At 39.1% G+C, this 22,222-nt stretch overlaps 1 protein-coding gene across 1 annotated transcript in view; it reads left to right on the forward strand.

The window, feature by feature from the left end:
- The window catches only part of LOC311302854 (uncharacterized protein), a 48,120-nt gene that overhangs the window by 20,339 nt on the left and 5,559 nt on the right, over positions 1 to 22,222 (forward strand). The window contains exons 2-6 of the mRNA XM_084428960.1: positions 11,267 to 11,431; positions 16,660 to 16,714; positions 16,818 to 16,905; positions 17,897 to 18,426; positions 21,439 to 21,558. Coding sequence (XP_084285086.1) covers positions 11,328 to 11,431; positions 16,660 to 16,714; positions 16,818 to 16,905; positions 17,897 to 18,426; positions 21,439 to 21,558 — 897 coding nt within the window. The 5' untranslated portion in view covers positions 11,267 to 11,327. The remainder of the gene's footprint in view (positions 1 to 11,266; positions 11,432 to 16,659; positions 16,715 to 16,817; positions 16,906 to 17,896; positions 18,427 to 21,438; positions 21,559 to 22,222) is intronic.

Genomic DNA, 22,222 nt, shown 5'->3' on the forward strand with positions numbered 1-22,222 from the left:
TCAATGTATATATATATATATATTTTTTTTTAAATGTAATTTTCTAGTTTCTAAGTTTTTAAAATGTGTTTTGTTCTATTTAATGTACTTTTTTTAAAATGTAATTTCTACATTTAAATGTTGTAATTTTACTTAAAATTAATTTATTTTGTTTAATTAAAAAAATAAGTTTACCTGTATTTTTTATTTAAAATTTAATTTCTGCATTTTAAATTTAAACTTAACTTCAAATGAATTTATTTTCAGCTTTATAATTTTACAGTGTTAAGTTTAAAATATATTTTTGCTTTTCATTTTAAAATAAACAAAGTTTTAAAAGTGAACATTAAACTATTGCTTTTTTATTTTTATTTCTTTCTGCACATTTTAATTTTAGAATTCTTATTTTAAGATTTTAAGCTTAATATTATATTGTTGTTTAAAATGTCATTTATTTTTGCTTTATTTTAAGATAATTTTTTTAATTATTAGACAAAGATACTTTTAAATGTGAACATAATACTTTTTTTTCCTTTTCAGTTAATTTTCTGTTTAAAATGTATTTTTTCTTTTCATTTTAAAATAAAAACTTAAAAGAATTTTCTTTTCTACTTTTATTAGAGATACTTTTAAAAGTATTTTTTTTCCTTTTTATTTAATTTTCAAACATATTCATACATTTAGTTTTTAACTTGCAAGACAAGTTTAGAATGTATTTTTTGCTTTTCATTTTAAAATAAAAAAATTTAAGTACATTTTCTTTTCTACTTTTATTAGAGATCATTTTAAAAGTGTTTTTTTTTATTTATTTTTTTATTTATTGATACATTTATTTTATCCAAACAAAGGAAACTAGATTAGGAACAGGTGAACATAATGAACTGATCAATGAGTAACCGTAGCAACCAATTAACTACAGGAACAGGAACTAAACACAGAAAGAAAACAAAGTAAGTAAAGAAAACACAAATATAACAATCGTTATATGTACATTTTAATTAAAAAAAATTAATTGGAAATTTTAAGCCTAAAATGTTGTTTATGGTCAATTTTTTATTTAATTTTAATTTTAAAATTGATAATTTAGTTTAATTGATTTTCGCTTTTGATTAGAGATATAAAGAGTGAACAGATAATGACTGCAAGTGAGAGTGGCAAATAGGATGGGACTTGAACCTTTGTCAGTCGCATGAGCACCACAGCTCATCACGTCAACCGCCGCACCACATCTCCAAATGATATTGTTTTTCTTCTACTATAATACACACTTGACACATAGAATGCGCTGATGGATGGAATGTAAACTACAGATGGCAATACACCGTTTTTTCTTCTCATATTAGTGTGTTGTAAAGTGGAAAAGCCCACTCCCCGTGGCTGTTACTCGGAGATGTAATGATGCCGAGTGTTCAGGATCCCAAAACAAGAGTGCTGGGACGGACAATCAGAGATTAGTCTCGGATCAAAGTGATTGCCACCCCTCACGCGCTTACTCAGCACTGACACTGAAGCATAGGGAAGGGATTTGTCACTCTCACGCTCAACGTGCTTCAAACGATGCCTGTGATGGGGAGAGAAGCAACATTTCCAGGCTTTTGACTTTCCCACAGCCTGAAATAGCCTTATGGAGAAGTGTGCCGAAGCCTCGGTGAAGCAGCACGTCTGACTAGTTTAGAGTTAAGATGCTTTATGGGAAGTTAAGCACTGAAATAATTTTAATCTGCTTTGAGCAGACGTACATTAGGACATGTGGAGACAAATTCAGTCAGCATCGTAAAAATCCCATTTGGGTGTTTTTACGGTGTACGTGAGGCGTTTAGTCTGTTATGAGAAGCCCTCGAGTGTTTACTGATAAAGCCTGCAGTGACTGTAAACTTCAAAGAGCTGAAGACCTCAACAAAGGTCGTTTTACAGTATTAAAGAAGTTCTTAATGCCAAAAAATGTACTGCCATGGGTGTTCGCTGGTGTTTGGGATGTTCCTGTAATACAGCAGTTTGCCAGGATACAGATCCATTTTCCAAACCGCTTGTGCAATGTAGGGTTTTTCCCCATTCATTTTTAAATAGGCCTATGAATTTTGAAAAAATCTTTGTTAAGTAAGGCATATTGTACATCCAGCCGGTTGTCGCAGAATAAATGTTGACTGTGTGATCAGGACCCCGACGCAATGCCAGAATTTTCAGCATCATTTCTCATCATATTCAGAAATCATTCTAATATGATGATTTGATGCTCAAGCAACATTTATTATTATTAACAATGTTGAAAATGGTTGTGCTGCTTCATATTTTTGTGGAAATCATGATACTTTTTTCCAGTTTTTTGATGAATAGAAAGTTTAAAAGAACAGAATTTCTTTGATCATCAATTTAATGCATCCTTGCTGAATAAAAATATTAATTTCTTAAAAAAAAAAAAAAAAAAATCGTACTGCCCGCAAACTTTTGAACAGTAATGCACACTACTGTTTGAAGGTTTGGTCTATCTAACAATGTTACAAGGATAAAAAAAAATCTTGCGAATCATCATCATCATATTAAAATGATCATGTGACTGAAAACTGGAGTAATAATGATGAAAATTCAGCTTTGATCACAGGAATAAATTACATTTTAAAATATATTATATTAACCGCTATAGCGCCAAAAGTTACGGACTGCAGCTTTAAAGGGATACTCCACTTTTTTTGGAAATAGGCTCATTTTACAACTCCCCCAGAGTTAAACAGTTGAGTTTTACCGTTTTCTAATCCATTCAGCCGATCTCCGGGTCTGGCGGTACCACTTTTAGCATAGCTTAGCATAGATCATTGAATCGGACAGGACCATTAGCATCTCTCTCAAAAAAATGACCAAAGAGTTTCGATATTTTTCCTATTTAAAACTTGACTCTTCTGTAGTTACATCGTGTACTAAGACCGACGGAAAAGGAAAAGTTGCGATTTTCTAGGCTGATGGTATTTTTTCCGTCGGTCTTAGTACACGATGTAACTACAGAAGAGTCAAGTTTTAAATAGGAAAAATATCTAAACTCTTTGGTCATTTTTTTTGAGAGAGATGCTAATGGTCCTGTCCGATTCAATGATCTACAGTATGCTATAAGCTATGCTAAAAGTGGTACCGCCAGACCCGGAGTTCGGCTGAATGGATTCGAAAACGGTAAAACTCAACTGTTTAACTCTGGGGGAGTTGTAAAATGAGCCTATTTCCAAAAAAAGTGGAGTATCCCTTTAACTCTACAATAAGTAAATCCACTTCACCGGCTAATTACTCTTCGACAGCGATGCCATAGAAATAGACAAAGTTACCGCAAAAACAGAAGTTCAAACACAGAATTCTAAAGTTGGCTGCACACTTGTTTCTCTGGCGCATTAATTTTTTCATTAATGATGAATTAATTCATTAATGATTACTTTTTAAAAAGTAATCATAATTACTTATTCAAAATAAGTACCTTCTTAAAGGGTAACTCTCACCAAAATGCAACCTAGGGTCTTTTTGTTCATCTACCCGAGGCAAACTTTCGTTTAAAAGCATAATTAGAAAGGAAACGCCACTTTTAAGTTCGACCGTATTTTCGTTTTCAGTCAAACTGCCTTTTGAATGGGAGTGCTTGGGGCACTTCTATGATCGCATCAAAAAGGCTATTTTTAAAACACTAAGAAGGCTCGACACAACATGAAACTGTGCTGGAAGTATCACCAGGGGCTCCACACATGAACTCGAGCATTGAGAACATTGTTTGTGTACACAGAGTTTACTAGAAAGAGAGATTTTGAACAACTCACTGTAGCTGTGTCCGCCGGCATTTCGACAGTCAAAAATAGTCGATCTCGGATATATTAACAAAAAGACCCTAGGTTGCATTTTGGCGAGAGTTACTCTTTAATAGAGTATGCGATTTCGGACGTAGCCTCTGTCTCAGTGAAGCCCCTCCTTCTGAAAAGCGCACTGTGCTCTGATTGGTCAGCAGGACCAGTGTGTTGTGATTGGTTAGCCGTTTCAGGTCTGTTTTGGAAATGTCCCTTATCTTATCATAACCGTGAGTTTCAACACAATGCTATCTCAACTCAACCAGGCCTCACCACTTTTTTTGCGTATGTCTAGGGCATCAATTATTTAAAAGAGAAATATTGTCACATGTTCATTCCCGGAACAAACCATTGTAGGCGTTTCAGGGAGTTCAGAAACAGTGTTACTGATATAGAGAATAACTCCATTTGCAGTGACTTTGTAACTTTGCAGACCTTTTTCACACTCAAACAGCAACATTACACACAAAGAGAGTTGAACGTGTGAAAAAGCATAATAGATCCTCTTTAATGCATAGTATGGGGTTTGTTTAAATCTCCATCGCTAAGCAATAGTGATAGTGAAGCTTGCTGGCAGGAGAAACCATGACCTATAACTGCTGCCAGCTTGCTGAAATCTGTTGATACAGCAAGTGTAAACACACACATGTGGTCTTGGTGTACAAAATCGTCACACTGCACTGGTCAATCCCGTCCGACCGTCAAGCACAGTGTTGTGAAGAAGTGTCCAGATGGTCCTCCACAGTGTAAACCCACAGGCCACGGTGCAGGGAAGGTGTTAAATGGCTCTCCTGTCTGAGAAATACCCAACAGCAACGACTCACCCAGTTCTGAAATGTCGGGGTCAGTCGGGGACTTGTTCTGCAGTCTCTCTGAGGATATGGATTGAGGGGTTTTCCGCTCTCGTAATGAGATTTATCCGCATGGTGAGCCGAAAGATGGGGAGAGGGATGAGGAAAGTACGAAGAGCAGCAGGAGGCTGAACTCCCTCATTCTCACGAGGGCCTGTTTTGATGGAGTTTAGCTGTCATATTAGCATGACTAGCGATTTGTTGAGTGCATGTGACGCGGTGTCCGCGATTCCAACGGCAGCTCTGAAATAGGAACGTGGAACATTTACTGTCACACACTACAGCTCTGTTTCAGAGCCTCATAAGAGTCTTTACTGTCTATATAGTGCAAATATAATCTCTGAAGAAAGCTAACCGTTAGCATTGACAGTTGTTCGGCTGGTGCGGGATCACCTCTATGGATGTAACCTGCTCTGTTGGCATTTGTTCACATGTTTTTGAGCCAACCACCCGATATGGAGCCACAGGAAAATAATTTCATAACAGCGCTGATTGGTTAATGACACCACGATAATAAACACAAGAAGTCTACGCTAATCAGTGTTATTTTAGTATTATTTATATACTATTATAGTTTTATTAATATTAATCTTTTAAGTTTATTCATTTTTAGTTTATATATTAATTACTCTTTGCTCTTTTAAAATATTACTACTTATGTATTTGTTTTTATTTCACTTTTAGTTTTTATTTATTTTAAGGTTTTAAGTCATTTTAGAGCTTTGATTTATTATAGTTAGATACCAAGGCAACATTTCTAATTTATTTCATCTATTATTTTTATTTTTAGCTTCATTTCAATTAATAAAAATGTTTTTACTAGTTTTAGTTGTAAGTTTACCATAACAACCATGCTATAATTGTCACCATTATGTTCAGTTTAGTTTCATTTTCATTGACTCTTATAATTATGTTTCTCTTTGTTGCCCATTCATCTGTTGTCATGGTTATATATATATACATACATTTATATTTCTGAAAATCAGTGTTATTTATATTAAGAAATGTTACATATCTCATTCCTTCTCTTGTGTACTGCATTTTTACACAATTGCAACTGTACTGAATCACACATATGCTGTTATAACTTAGTAACATGTTGATTTCAGTATCACACACATAACAACAGGTTCAATATAGTATCATCTAGATCCAATAGGATCCAAAGTGTAATTGTGAAATCGCAGCACTACTTTTGCATTTCTCTTCCTTATGCTGACTTTAAAGAGGTCCTGTTATGCCCTTTTACGAAGTCTTGGTTTTGTTTTTGTGTACTAGAATATGTTTTCATGCTTGATTGTTCAAAAAACGCATTATTTCTCACATATTTTACATTATTACAACAACTCTTTCCCCGGTCTGTCTCGAACGTGTTGTTAGTTCCTGTTTCGATGAAGCCACTCCTTCCGAAATACGAAATGTGCTGTGATTGGTTATATGGGTCAGTGTGTCGTGATTGGCAGCGCTTATTGCGTGTTTGGGAAATGTCCCACCCCTCCATAACTGTGAGTTCTGCTGTAGTGTAAATATTAAGGATGGCGTCAATTTCAAACCGATTCGAGCCCGATTCAGACCCTGACAATGTTAACGAAGAAGAGGATCATGCAGAACAGATTTCACAGGACGTTTCAGAGTGGTGTGTTTTTTGTCATTTTCTTACACATTATAGATACGATGTTATCCACCATTTAATCGTGATATTTGTCAGAAAACTATGGTAATACAAACAGTAATCGATCACTAAACCATGTTTAATTTTCCTAAGGAGTGGCGATTCGTCTTACAAAAGCGAGAGCTTACAAAAGCAACAGAAACAAGCTTTTCTCCATAAAATGTGCAGCACACAGATAAACGTTGGGATCATAATCTTAGGAACAGTGTTTGTCTAAGTTTGTCCACCTGAAGGTCAAACAAATGAGTTTTGGAAACGTTATGGAAAAAACATCGTCTCCTTGACATAGCGACAACACTGTCTTCTCTAACGCAGCTCAGCCAGGCCTTTTTTTGTGTATTCGGTGGGCGGGGATTATTTAAATGAGTAACATTGTGACTTCATAAGATCTAGAAAAATCGTGTTGTAGTCCAAACAACACTGTTTGTTGTAGTTCTTGGAAAGTGGATTCTGTTCAATAAAATATCTCCCATTGGAGTGGACTTTGAGCTTTGTAAACTTGCAGATCTTACACGCTAACTAAAGTTGAAAATGTGGAAAAGCATAATAGGACCCCTTTAATAGAGGTTATGCAAATTAAAACGAATAGAGCATCAGTCCGGTTTATTTCTCTATAGCATTGTCCCAAAAATATGCACACAACTGTTTATGTGAATGTTTACAGTGTTGTGCGATTAGACTTGGGTTGGGGCAAACTCATCACATTCAGCTTGTGAATTCCTGGCCACAATTAAGGAAATTGTGGCAGGCCTGTAATCCTGCGGCGAGAGTTGAAAGAAGCTTTGGGTCGTTCCACGGGCCATTAGAGGATGATGGGAGGACAGGTTTGGGCAGGGAGGGAACAGCTCGTCTGCTGCAAAATTTGATTACAATAAGTGAGTGTGCGCATATTTGTATGATGGGATTTAGATTGCATTCAAGGACTAGGTAACTACATTTTTGCAAAACTCCCATAACATACCAGTACATACAATTCACTGCAGTCTCCAGCTAAAAATAAACACTAGAGGCAGTAAAACAAAAATTATTGATTATTTTTGCGTCATTCCTTCCACAATACGTGTTTTGACCTCAGAACACTTTTACCATAGTGCTTGATTTGCATACGTATACGTTTTGACATTTGCATCACATAACCAGCTCAATATGTGAGTCTTTTCTGTCGTAGTAAACTTGCTCAGTAGCTCATCTGGTACAGAACCGTGCTTGCGATGGAGAGCGATCGTGTGCGACACGATAAAAGAGCTCAAAGACTTGCAGAATCAAGCCAATGGCATGGTTGCTTCAGAAAATGCGTTTTTATCTCACATTTGCTTTTGCATGAACCTTTTAGCGCCGCTCACCAAATACAATACGCACAACAACTTCACGTTCATCTCTTTCGGATAAAACTGAACATGCTTTTAGCGCCACTCACTGGCCATTTCAATTTGAAAGTGTTTTGAAATGTGCACGAAGCAACGTAATATCATTTTGCTGAAATATCGCCACAGGCTTGCTTTTCCAATGAGCCTGGGTGGCAGAAACTATGTACATGGCAATGCACATTTGCTATAATGAGACTTTTGTCATTGAGAAATATTGTAGTTGATTTCCATCTAAATAGAGTCATTCTTCATAAGTCAAACCTTTTTTTTGTTTGTGGTTGTATTTCTTTAAATGACGCATTTAAGCTGCTAAAAGTGCAGGTTGAAGCATAAAGAAAGCTTTTTTCTGTGGTAATTCAGAGAAAATGCACATTGCTCTGCGACACATTGCTCACTTGCCATTTCCTCTGTGCAGAAAAATGAGCACACCCTTAGATTAAAGTTTGTGTGTGTGTGTGCATGTATATGTTGCGTTTGTGCGTTCATCAGCGCTGCCATGGTGAGAGATGGGGGAACAACAACGATGTATGAATTGTTGCTAGAGGAACCTTCCCATGGGGAAGCACTAAACAACACACTCCTCTAAATACTTGCCCTGTTTAAAGACTCGTCCGAAGCCTAATTCTATCTGTCGGGTTTCTACACCTCCATTTATTTCAGTACTCTCCCCGCTTTCTTTCCTTTCGTCGTTTGGCTGCAGATGTTGCAGGCTTCTCAGCCGCTCTCTCTGGATCCGACGGAATATTTAGGAAATGTGCTGACAGCAGCATCAGACAGAGGAGAGAGGGAGGGAGGGAGGGAGGGAGGGAGGGATGAATTTTTGGGATGGTGGAAGGATGCAATAATATCTTTGAGAACAGCGTTTATCTCACACCGAGGCTTGTTTTATATACCAGGCACACACATGCACGCAATTCACACCCACCGTCATAAAAATGGTGAATGCTTTCGGATTTCCATGACCTGCTTTCCTTAGTCGGTCTTTTGTCATATCCCGCTCTCTCTTTCTCAGTCTAATCCTAAGCTTTGGCCACATTTCTACTCTGGCTGCATGTGTGTTGTTTTGTGTGTGTGTTCAGAGGGGAAAGCTCAGGCCATCTTGAAAAATTGATATTTGATCCCATGTGTAAAGGAGAGGAATGAGTCCAGCTAGCTTCACTCCAAACATCATCAGAGCTCTCTTTAGTGCATGATGCATGTGCTCAACAACATAGACACAATGATGGATTTCTTCATATGCCAGGCTGGCATTTTTTATGACATGATTACTAATGTCAGGACCCGGTGCTGTTTTATAAGAAAAATAGTGAGGCTAAATTGTCATGCTGGATAGACCTGCCCACTGGCACTGTGAAATCTCATTGGTCCAAAATGACACGTTTGATATGATACATACAGTATATACACTACTGTTCAAAAGTTTGGGGTTGGTAAGATTTTATTTAAAAATGTAATTTATTCCTGTGATCAAAGCTGAATTTTCAGCATCATTACTCCAGTCTTCAGTGTCACATGATCCTTCAGAAATCATTCTAATATGATGATTTGATGCTCAAGAAACATTTATTATTATTACCAATGTTGAAAACAGTTGTGCTGTTTAATCTTTTGTAACATTATAAATGTCTTTACTTTCACTTTTAATCAATTTAATGTGTCCTTGCTGAATAAAAGTGTTAATTTCTTTAAACTAGCCCCAAACTTTTGAACAGTATAGTGTTATATAGCCTATATGATTCTCTGTGATTTTGTCACATTACCCAGCAGTTGTCAAACTGCTTGTTGCTATAGAAGCTTGTTGCATTGCATCTGATTAGGACAAAGTATAATATCACACTACTTATAAACCATATAACTGAATGTTCATGTACCATGGTATTTACATGGTACTTCAAAGAATACCATACCATAGTAGCTAATTCAAAAAACATAGTATTTACATTGTAAATGAACTCTCTTTACTCTTTGCAATAAATCATCACAGGAAGCTGGACGAGAGCATCATATATTACACAGTGACTTTATCTTCATGATGACTGAGACGTTAAAGCTTTGCAATGGTTAGCTTAGCTTTGCCTGTATGCCTCAACAACTAATATTAAACTTCAGATTTAATCCCCGGCATTACTGTACACAGAGACAGATTAAACGGCAGCCATGTCTGTCACTGATGTATCCAAGCAGTACGAGGGGGGGGCAGGTGATTCGAAACACATTTAGCTAGCGTTAAAAGCAACATGGCAGAGATAGGCTACTTTTTAAAAAAACTTTAATTTGAGTCTGAAAGTTGCTGAATGAAAAAAAGTTTTTCAGTTTTCAGTTTTTTTCTTGCTTTAGGTAGAGTATATTGGTCATAGTAGGAGCATGTGAGCTAGATGGGGTAAAATAAATAAAGGCACGCAAAGCTAAAAAAGCTAAAACAACTGAATAATTAATGCTTGCTCCAAACCATAAACTTCCAAAGCTACAAAAACAACACTTTCACACAAATACCCTGTTTATATGTTAAATGTTTACTTGTTGTTTACTAATATTTAAACTAATGTTTATTAATGTGAATTTTCATTTAAAGTGCATCTTATTATGCTTCTTTGGATATTAACTTTCATGTAGTGTGTAATATGTCTGTTTGTGACACAACAGACTGGGCCATCTGACCAATGAGAGCAGAGTAGACCAATCACAACAGACTGGGACATCTGACCAATCAGAGCAGAGTAGACCAATCACAACAGACTGGGCCATCTGACCAATCCGAGCAGAGTAGACCAATCACAACAGACTGGGTCATCTGACCAATCAGAGCAGAGTAGACCAATCACAACAGACTGGGCCATGTGGCCAATCAGAGCAGAGTAGACCAATCACAACAGACTGGGTCATCTGACCAATCAGAGCAGAGTAGACCAATCACAACAGACTGGGCCATGTGGCCAATCAGAGCAGAGTAGACCAATCACAACAGACTGGGCCATCTGACCAATCAGAGCAGAGTAGACCAATCACAACAGACTGGGCCATGTGGCCAATCAGAGCAGAGTAGACCAATCACAACAGACTGGGCCATCTGACCAATCAGAGCAGAGTAGATCAATCACAACAGACTGGGCCATCTGACCAATCAGAGCAGAGTAGATCAATCACAACAGACCGGGCCATCTGACCAATCAGAGCAGAGTAGACCAATCACAACAGACTGGGTCATCTGACCAATCAGAGCAGAGTAGAACAATCACAACAGACTGGGTCATCTGACCAATTAGAGCACAGTAGACCAATCACAACAGACTGGGCCATCTGACCAATCAGAGCAGAGTAGATCAATCACAACAGACTGGGCCATCTGACCAATCAGAGCAGAGTAAGCTCTCAGAAAGGAGGGGACATTGAACAAACTGTTTCAGACACTGTGGGAAAAGAGGTGATGCTGCAGTGCATATTATTTTGTGTTTTGACCTAGTAAACTTCTTGTTGGAAACCTTAAAAAGAAAAAAGAAACCGTAGGAAAAATATTGATATTAAACATCTTGACATGCCTTGACCCTGTTTAAAAGTCTTTTTTCTGTTATCTCTTTCTGTCTGCAGGTGCCCTGGACGAGCCGTACGGCAGGACCTGTGTGTATGTGTGTGTCTGCAGCTCAGTGGAATGTTTTCAGATCTCCCCAAGGTGCTGATACTGGGGGCCATCGCAGCGGCCTCTGCCTTCGTGGTCACCATCCTTATCGTCTTGGTGTGTGTGGGGTGTCAGAGGTGAGTGAATACACACACAGACTGCAAACACCTCTAGAACCAGTTGTTCATCATATTCCATATTGTAAAGGAGTCATGAACTGCATTGTTTTATAATGTCTCCTGGGGTGCACTTATAATGTTAGTATGAATTTATAAATAAAAGTCATTTTTCCTACCCTGATTTTATCCCTCTGGTTTGAACGCTTCGAGACTTCAGTGTAAACGCCCACTGCTGTGATTGGCTGACATCTTCGCATATGAAATGTAGAACTCTCTCGAAAACCTTTTGCACGTTTTTACTATTACAGCTCTCAAGGTTAACTAATTGTGAAATGTGTTGATTATAGCTTTATATTTATATCTATGGCATTATATTTAGATTGTGGCATGAAAGGCTGCAGTGATGATCATTGTAGACAATCACAGACATGTTGAGCGCATGAATGCAGTGATCTCATCTTTGCAACTCGATTTCTGCACACTAACGAATGATTTCATCATAACTAACAGTGCAATGTAAATAAGAGATTCGTTGATTAAAACACGAGTTTTGGCGAGAGTACAGAACTCAGTCACTGATAAACTCGCGCTATTTGATTGACAGCTCCAGCGATTGTAAAGGGAGCGTTCTTTGATCGCTTTTGTATATATAATTTAATCAGTTTAAATAACATATTATTTTCATCCTACGAAGAAAAACAATATGAAGTCACTGATTTGATTCACTGACACATTTCATGTTTACTGATGTTTACATCTTTCCACTTGCAAATTACAACTTTCCACTTCAAAGAAGGCGGAGCCTCAGAGTCACACCTACCTAGTACGTCATCGCCACGGACCAATGGGAGTTCAAAGATGTTTACCAGCTGGACAACTTTTCCAGAAAGTTTGCTTTAGCAGGTTGTTTCGAACTTCCAAAACAAACTTTGGCCTGATTTCATTCGAAATTACATCACACCAGTTCATTCTTCGATTATGCTTAAATGTACCTTATGCAAAATCGGATTTGTTATATCTTTTCTGTTACAATCTGAAATATCTCATCGTGTGGCAACTGCTGAGTAGGAGCAATAAGAACTGAATTTCTTATTTCCACATGTTCTTCCTCAAAAGTACTGAAGAATCATTAATTGAAGAATCGTTAAGGACCTGGAATTGTTAAGAGCGATCAGAAACCAAACCAGGATCCTTATGATTCCCATCCATAATGCTTCTTTCCTGAGCTGTTTGTTCGTTTGCACATGAAAGTGTTTCTGCACAGACGCGCCCCACTCATATGTCAAAAGAATGCGTCGGCTTCTTAAAAACTCTCCCCCACTCTTGTGTCAGGGCACATCCTCCTCTTTTTCTTTAGTTCTATCTCTCTTACTGTCTCTATCTCTCATTTCCCGCTGTGGAGCGACTTGATGAATGCTAATATCACTCCTTCAGCAGATTGCATGCCCTCTGTAGGAGCCGTTTCGCTGAGAAGTTAAGCTCTGCGTCGGATGCTCGTTTGTGACAAAGACTTTTGCTTCGAGATATTACAAGGAACGAAACCCTCAAACAAATCAGTTTCACACACTCTCAGGCATTGTTCTATTTCTGTTTTGCATAACGTTTCACAGAAAAGAAGAATAGGGACTAGACTCTTTTGTTGCATTTTCACCACAAAGTCATGTTTGTGCTTTACTGCAAAACAACTTGCTCTGAATTGTTAGAGCATGGGAATACAAGCTAACTGTACAGAAGCCAAGTGTGTTTGTTTTAATGTCATTCCAACCGTAAAAATAGAGGTACACTAAATACGGCTGAAAATGTGTGCTGGCATTGCAGCAAAGTCAACAGATGCGTAATGGAAAACACACACTGAGCTCATTGTTCTGAGATACACAAATTATGATTGAGTAAAACCCCTTTCTCAGAATTGAAATGTTCCATCACATTTCCATTGAGGGGTTAAAGGGATAGTTCACCTAAAAATCTTTTCCTCATTTACTCACCCTCATGTTGTTCCAAACTATATGACTTTCTTCTGTGGAACATAAAAGGAGATATTTGGAATAATGTTCAAGCTGCTCTTTTCTATACAATGAAAGCATATAGTGGCCATAAAATATAAAGTACCATAAAATATACTACTCATACACTACATTCTGCAGCTCTTAAATATAATCTCGCCAGGTTTGATGTCAAAGACGCCAAACGCCATTCATTCTTGCATGTTTTTATCCAATGCCAGGTTGGAAATTATTTTTTTAGCAAGTAATTACTTAAATTTAGCAAAAAAATATGTAAAAATGACCTTTGTTCATATCATATGACCTCAGAACAGTGTTTTTATTGTTAACTAAAACTATTACAAATATTTTTTGGCAAATAAATCTAAATTAAAATAAAATATAAATATTAGATTAACATAAATAAATAAAAAAACCTTAAAAGAAGAATAAACATGCTGCCCTGGAAACTTAATGAGATAAGTTGAAGTACTAAAATTACTAAACCTAAAACTAAAATAAAAATGAATTAAAGGTTATAATTCAGTTCATATAATGTGGGAGGTTCAAAGCAGAAAAAAACCCCGAATAAAATGACAAATTTACTAAAATGAAAATGAAAATGAAAACTGAAAATATAATAAAATAAAAGCTAATTCAATCACTAAAAAATTTCCAACCTTCCCAACTCAAAAAATTCTTGTGACTGGTCACATCTAAATTTTTCAGTGGGCCCAAGTGAAATTCTGTAAATTATAAAATTACATTTACAGAATTTCACTTGGGCCAATTGATAAATTGGAATTATGCATTACCATAAAAAAATATGCATTACCATAAAAACTAAGTAATGCAATTAGTTACTTTTTTAGGAAGCAACACAATATTGTAACTCATTACTTTTACAAGGAACTTTCCCCAACACTTTGCTTTTTTGTGTTGAGTCAAAATGAATTTTGTGCAAATCAACATTGTGCCTTTAAATTGAGCTTACCTTGTACTGAACCTGGAATTTTCCTTTAAAACATGGCTATGCTGATGCTGTATTCATGATTGCATACGCAGAGTGCAGCTGTTATTTTGCTGCGTGCGGCTTTGCAGCATGTACATTCTGCAAGTCATGTGTGTGTAGACACAGGGTCACTAAAACCGAGGTGCAAACGTGTCCCTCCGGCCTCCTGAGTTCTGACCTTCACAGGGGAATGGAGCGATACAGCCCTCGCAACTACAAACAAACAGCAAACACTGTCATTACGGCTGTGACTTCTTAGTTCTATGAGGCATATGCATTACGCTATTTTACTTTTTGAATGTATTATCTATTCATCCATAAACGCCTTCCTCCTTCCCATAGTTTAAGGGTGTAAAACAGAGAGAGGAGAGAAAATCCTCTGTTTTACAGATTTGCGTAAGTGTGAGAGATGTGCGTAGCAGTGGATGTTAAAAATGGGGTGAGAGTGAGAAGAACCAAAAGGTGTGTGAAAAAAAAAAGTGTGTATTTCGCAGGCTGTTGGATTGGTGGAGTGAGAGAAGCTATAATTGATGTCACACCTGGTGTGTGTAGGGAATGAGAGGAAAAGAAAAGCAAGGGAGGAGGGATCGTCAGGGTTACCTATCCATCCTCTCGCTCTCTCTTCCTCCACCACACCTGCATCACGTCTAGTCCCTCATGATTACATCATCCCAGCCCTGCCAACCCCACAGAGAGCCATTACAAACACTCGCTGTAGTGGAATTTTACTTCCTGGCATATTCAGGAGTGCACAATAGCTCTGTTACAAAAGCCAGCATGTCTATAGTCTACTAAAGAAGCAGCTTTCTAGAGGCCAATGCACACTTGACTTGACGACAGACGCCGACCAATGCAAACAATCACCATGTACATCACTTTCCAGACCATCAACGCTTGCCTAGCTAACAAAAATATGTTTTAAGAATTTTTGCTAACCTTCCCATTAAGTTATGAAAACGTTATTTCTGAATGTTTCATTATTTTCTATTATTCAACTATTCAAGTTTAAAAAAAAAATGTATAGTAAAGATGAATGGAAAAAACACTGGAACTAAGTCTGGAATAAATTGATGATCACTGTTTTGCTCTACAATTTCACGTCACACAGCAAAAACATTAAAAGGCACACATAGATATTGAGTTACATTAATTTATACTTTCCATTGGTGAATGAAATATATTTGTAACAATTTTTGCTCTTGATTTGCCCTCCATCTTGGATGTGTTAGAAAATGAGGTATCTTAAGAGCATGATGGGCCCTATTTTAACGATCTGAACGCATGGTCTAAACTAAAGCGCACAGCGCAAGTGCACTGAGGGCGTGTCCGAATCCACTTTTGCTAGTTTAACGATGGGGAAAATGGTCGGCGAATCCGGCGCATGGTCTAAAAGGGTTGTTTTGGGCATAACGTGCAATAAACCAATCAGAGTCTCATCTCCCATTCCCTTTAAAAGCCAGTTGCGCTCGCGCCATGGCAGAATTTGCAAGCGGAAAAACTGACCGCTTCTCTAGCGAGGAATTGGATCTGCTCCGTTAAAGCTCGTAAGCAGACCATCTATGGGACAAAGTGTACACGCGTTGTGCACCCGCCTGTAGGTGCATATTACTAACGTGCTCTTTAAATAACAAAAAAATAAAATACTGCACCATTGACTTTAGACCAGGTTTTCGTTGATCAATGGCGCAGTCTATTTCTGTTGCCTCAAAATAACAACGCGCCAACAATGCGCCTGAACACACCTCGTTTTCAGACCAGCGCACAAATGGGCGCACAAATGCATTTGCTATTTAAACAACGTGGCGCAGGACGTAAAAATGATAACTGCGTCGGGCTGAAACTAGCAAAAACAATTGTGTTGCGCACGGCACCGCAAATCTTGTGTCCTTAAAATACTAACTAGTTTGGCATCTCACTCGATTTGGGAACAGAGCTAGTATTGCGATATACTCATAGGATGTTCCAATCATTAAAAACTTTCTCTGCATGTACACTCTCAGAAAAAAAGGTACAAAAGCTGTCACTGTGGCGGTACCTTTGCAAAAGGTACACCTTTGTACCTAAAGAGTGCATTTAAGTCCCTCGAAGGTACATATTGGTACCAAACGTGTACATATTAGTACCTAAATGGTACATATTAGAACCCTTTTGAAGGGTACTGTCCCAGTGACAGCTTTTGTACCTTTTTTTCTGAGAGTGTATGTTGTATCTTATGTTGTCCTCACAAAGAGTGTGTCTCATTTTGTCTGCAGAAAAAGCAAGAGCAAACATGGCCAAGCCAACGGAGGGGGTCAGAAATTGGAAACAGTGAGTGCAAATAAGTATAAATGAACACACACACACACATTCACACAGTGTAATTATGGACATGGATGTACATACGTATACATGATAATGTTTTGTATCACAGGCTGCGCTGCGCCAGTCCAAGCTGAACTCAATGAGTAAATCTGACACCCGCCTGCATGACATGCACAGGCTGCCCTGCAACGCCAACGGTGAGAGAGACAGAGAGAGAATTTACTGCTCTTTATGACACATGTACACACATACTCATTTACCACACACACGCTTTATATGAACGGGCCGACGCAAGTGCGTGCAAAGGCTGACGTCTCCAGAGGCTTGTCATGGTAAGATGTTTACTAGTTCACGTTCCCACTTCCCACTGCCACAAACGTGTGATCTGCGAGGCTGAGAAAGACAGTTGTCAAGCTATAGGCAGAGAACACACACGTCTCAAAGCCTTATATACATCAGCTTCTGATCTTTTACATCCAGACCAATGGATCCTCAGCTCCATTTAGTGTACACAGATACACAAAATAGGAAGAATAACAAAGTCACAATTCTGTAAAGTTCAACATGAAATCAAGACTGACCCTATTTACTTAGGTAATGCGTGCTCCTGGTTGCAATATGCTGGATTCATCAGTCCACATGGCGCAGGCTGATGGGTCCTTAACTTAACTAAAAGGCACAAGCTGATTGGTTCCGGTTGCAATTGTGGCCAACGAGCTACAGAAAGAGACTTTTAAATTTTAAAAGTCTCCTCTTTCTGACACACCCATTTCAGGTCCTAGAGTTTCTTCTAATGAGCTGATGAGTTGAATCAGGTGTGTTTGATTAGAGAGACAAAGAAAACGTGTAGTGTTGGGGGTCCTTCAGGAGCAGGGTTGGGAAACATTTTTATTTTAAACTGAGTTGCCAATGAAGTTTCATGTTGGCTTTTAACTCATTGTTTTGTATGTATGCAGGTATAAAGATATGTCAGAGTGTGTTGAAAATACAAGATAATCAAATAGTAATGGTCTGCCCTCTTGTGTGTCCCTGTAGTAATGTCAAATGTGACATTTTTAATGACCCTTTGTAATATGTGCGTATTCATTATTTTATCTGATAACAATACTCCAGACTGTCTTTAGTCTTAATCCTCTGATTAATCTTTCCCATCTCTCTCGTCTTAATCCGTGTTATTCGGATTGACAGGCGCCCCTAAGAGCCGGCCGGCCAGCATGGACCTCCTGCTCCTGCATACCCGCCGCTCCAATTCTGACCTCCGACCCAGCCCGGCCCGCCAACTGCCTCGTGTTCCCAACAAACCTGACAGCGAGGAACGTGAGCACACCTACTCCGAAGTTTCCCGCCGCGCCTCTCCCACGTCCCAGCCACCAGATGACGGCCTGTATGAGAGCGTTGGAATCAAAGGGGCTGATAAAGCTCCTCCTCCGCCTGCTGCCCTTGCCCCGCTGTCAACCAACACGCCCACTCAGCGTCGAGCCCACAGCCCGACGTCCAGTGGGAATGGCCAAGGTGGAAGCAGAGGAGGCGTGAGTCAAGAGGCGGTGACGGCAGAATACGCCTCTATACGGAAGGTGAAGAAGCTGGAGCGCGGCAGGAGGGAGGAGGTGGTGGAGGATGGAGAAAGGGAGCACCAGAGCGTGTCCAGCAGCGAGTCCTCCAGCAGCACCTTGCCTAGGAAAACCGTGGAACCATTTCACCTACCCAATTTCCCAAAGGTGATGACACAGATCAGCCACACATCCAAAACAGTTATAGTCAAAAACATACGTTCATAACCAAAAATGGGCAGCAAAATCCCACAGAAACCTTGAAGGGGGGACTTGGTCCATGTATGGAAGGGCTTTCGCACCGGGTGGTTAGACTATAGGAACTCAGTTATAGGTACTAGCCACCAGGGGTGTCCCTAGAGTACTAAATCATCCCCTACGACCATTTTCCTGGTTGCATTTGCACCGCCAGTTGGAACTTTGAAGTGACGTAAGCCGCCACTTACGTCCTGTGCGGGACTTTTATTTTGACTACGCTGAGAACGACTTAGCCAGAGCCTGAGCACACAGCGCTCCCATTCTCCATCTTCATTACTTTACGGTCTGTTTAACAGTCCTATCTAATACATTACTGGATAGAACGGTTAAACAAATAAAGTAAACAGTATACGAAAAAGTATTATATCGTTTGCCGTGTGATTGATGCCCAATGTCGCTAACTGTGCAGAAATATATAATCATGTTTTTATTGGTCCCTTCAAAGTCACGTTGGATTTCCTGCTTAGCGTAAAGGTTGAGAAGTGCCTAGACTTCGGCGTCGGGCCATCTATCTCTGTTTTACATGTTCGTGGAGTATAGGCTATAAACTGTGTGTTTTAAAAATGCCAGCTGCCATCGTTTCGCAAGCGTTCGGCCAATCAGCGTACACTTATGTCACTGGTAGTTCCTATTGTGCTGGTTTAGACCCTACTCTGAAGTAGGATCTATATTTAGTCCCCCCAAAAATACAAGAACACCCTAGCAAGCAACTGGATCAACTCAGCAACCATAGTAATGCACCAAAACCCCTCTCAGAACAACTTAGCAACCTTATAGCAACACCCTAGCAACCACCCAGAAAACCCCTGCAACCCAATAACTTACTATAACCTCAGAACAACTTAGTAACTGCTTAGCAATGCCCTAGAAACAATCCTGGGCTGTGTTTCCCAAAAGCATGGTTAACCAACTATGGTCGCAAGTTCCATTGAACTCTATTTGTAATGACCATTGTTGTCTTTGGGAAACACACCCCAGAACAACCCAGCAACCACATAGTGGCAGACTACAAACCTTAGAACAACTTAGCGGCTACCTAGCAACACCATAGCAACCTCCCAAAACACTCCCAACTACCACAAAATAAAGCACTTGAAACTTTCCAGAACAACAATGTCCTAGCAACCACCTAGTAGTGCACAAGTTAGCAACAACCTATCAACCACCCAAAACACCCCAGCAACCACATAATAAAGCACTACATACTTCACAGAACAACTTAGCAACTGCGTGGCAATTCCCTAGCAAACCCCCCAGAACAACTTTGCAATTGCATAGCAATGCCATGCTAACAACTTAGAACACCCTAGCATCTTTAAGGTAGCCCACTCACATTTTCTTCATAAATGTAAGTCTTTCTAATGTTGATGTTCCTGTAGCTCAACTAGTAGAGCATTTAAGCAACGCCAAGGCCATGCATTATATTTCCAGGCAATAGACATGAAAAAAGTGGCTTTTCAGTCTGCCATTTGCACAGATGTAAGTGGCAAGTACTTGAATGCAGAGCCTACTAGTGCAGTGCAGTTATATGTTTTGACCACTAGATACTGCTGTTTCATATAAAAGTATCCTACATTCACCAAACTGAAGCATTAGCGAAAATCTTCATGACTGATTTGAATGAATGATGACTTTTATAAGGGTACATTTTTCAGAATTTTAGATGTTAAATGTTTTAGATTAAAACAGGTTCAAGAAATGAACATTAGCAAGTGTTAAAATGTTGCCCATAATCTAACACATTTAAAAGTATAAAGCAAGTTGACATAAAATGAAAGATACTTTAAAGATTGAAAAAACATACATAGAAGTGATGCAATGTCAGTTGTTTTAGCTAATACTCTGTGCTTCTGTTTGCGTTTCACCCATATTCGTGTTGGTCTGTCAGCTGATACCTGTTTATGTTGTGTGTGGCTTTCAAGGACAGATACGATTTGCAGAGCGCAGAACAGCATGTGTAAAGATGGTTCCTTTAAAATGGAAAACACTCAGACAATGATCGGATAATGATCCTGTCTTCCTGTTAACTCAGCACTGCTCTACTTGTCTTTATTGTGTGTGTGTGTGTGTGTGTGTGTGTGTGTGTGTGTGTGTGTGTGTGTGTGTATGATTGTGGTCAGTGTGTGTGTGTGTGTGTGTGCGAGTGTGTGTGTTTGTGAGTGCCATTTGTTTCCCACATATGGAGATAAAAATCTTCTTTGTCACGAGTTTATTGATTGACGGCTTGTTTACACATGCATGGTATTGTACAGTATTTGGTGCATACCTGTCTTTCTAAATTTAACATAAGGTAGGCTTACTTAATGTTCAAGCAAAGTTAAATAATATGTACTGTGTGTGTGTGTGTGTGTGTGTGTGTGTGTGTGTTTGACCTGCATTATTTCCGAGTCTGCATCTAGAGTAAATATTATTGAAGTGTGTGTAAAAGTGATCATGCAATGCAGTTGTGCAACACATGTGTCTCTCCAGTGCAGTGGGCCTGATGATTATGTAAGATTTGTTGGCTGGCTGCCCGTCCCGCCATGTGTTTTTTTTGTTAAAGGCATCAGGGAGGAACCACAGAGAGCAGGTAGTGGCTTCAGCCAGGGAAATAAATAACGGCAAACACTGTAGCCATTCATCTGTTGCTGGTATTAATCATTCATACAGGAGGTGTGTTTTTTTTCCCTCTTTAATCATTGACTCTTTGTACGTATCTGCTCCTGTAATCATTAACTCACAGTACACTTCCATTGTAGAAACAAACACCAATATGTATGAAATTAAAAGAACAGTTCATGGCTTTTCACTTTCTTTCTTCCTTCCTTCTGTGGGACACAAACGGAAAAATGGACTGGCCACCGTTCAGATGACAAAATTCAGTGTGTTATCAGCCCCTCGAGGGGATCTGACCAGCCTGTGTGTTCCTCGTGTGTCCAACAGGAGGCGGTCTTCATGGGCAACGGGGAGCAGTACATTTGGAAACCACCAGAAGAAGATGAGCTCATCGTGCCAGGGGTTCCTTCGCTGGAGAACGGACACAGCCATCCCACCGCCGTGGAGGTAACGTCTCCCTCGCTATCCCAGCACCGCAGACGGGGTCAGGACATTTGAGTCTAAGTTTGCATGAAGGGATCAGGTTGCAGACTTTGACATTTGACCCCTAAAATCCAGGACTCATTCGCATACATTTCGGACCTCTTTGGTCTGACCTTTGTCCGTCAATAAAGAGCGTTTTCTGGCACAGGAAGTGAGTGGAATGATGGTTGCAGTCTGATAAATTGTGGCTAGAGAGGAGAGAAAGAAAGTTTGAGCCTTATACTCTCCCCCTCCCTCCCCCTCTCCTCTCTCTCTCTCTCTCTCTCTCTATCGCTGGCTAGGAATGGCATGACTAACTGTCAGGTCAAAGGTCTGTAGACGGCGCTTGTTGAGGACTGTCAGTTCAGGGTTGGTGTGAGGGAAGGAATATGAGCACTCTGGGTTTCCTGTGGCCAATCAAAACTTACAAGCTGGATTCAGTGTTTACAGCAAAGGGTTAGGGTTAGGGAAGGATACTAGATCCTATTAGGAACTTACAAGGACCATTTATAAAAATGAAATAATCTTCATCAGTTTTGTCTTGTTTTCCAGCGGAAATATCGAAACCTCCTAAATCTCAACAAGATTTACTAGAAAAGCTAAACTGTGTAATATAATAGTTTTAGACTGATACATTAGACTTTTTGTA

The sequence above is a fragment of the Rutilus rutilus genome, assembly GCF_951802725.1.
Source record: "Rutilus rutilus genome assembly, chromosome: 13".
Lineage (NCBI taxonomy): Eukaryota > Metazoa > Chordata > Actinopteri > Cypriniformes > Leuciscidae > Rutilus > Rutilus rutilus.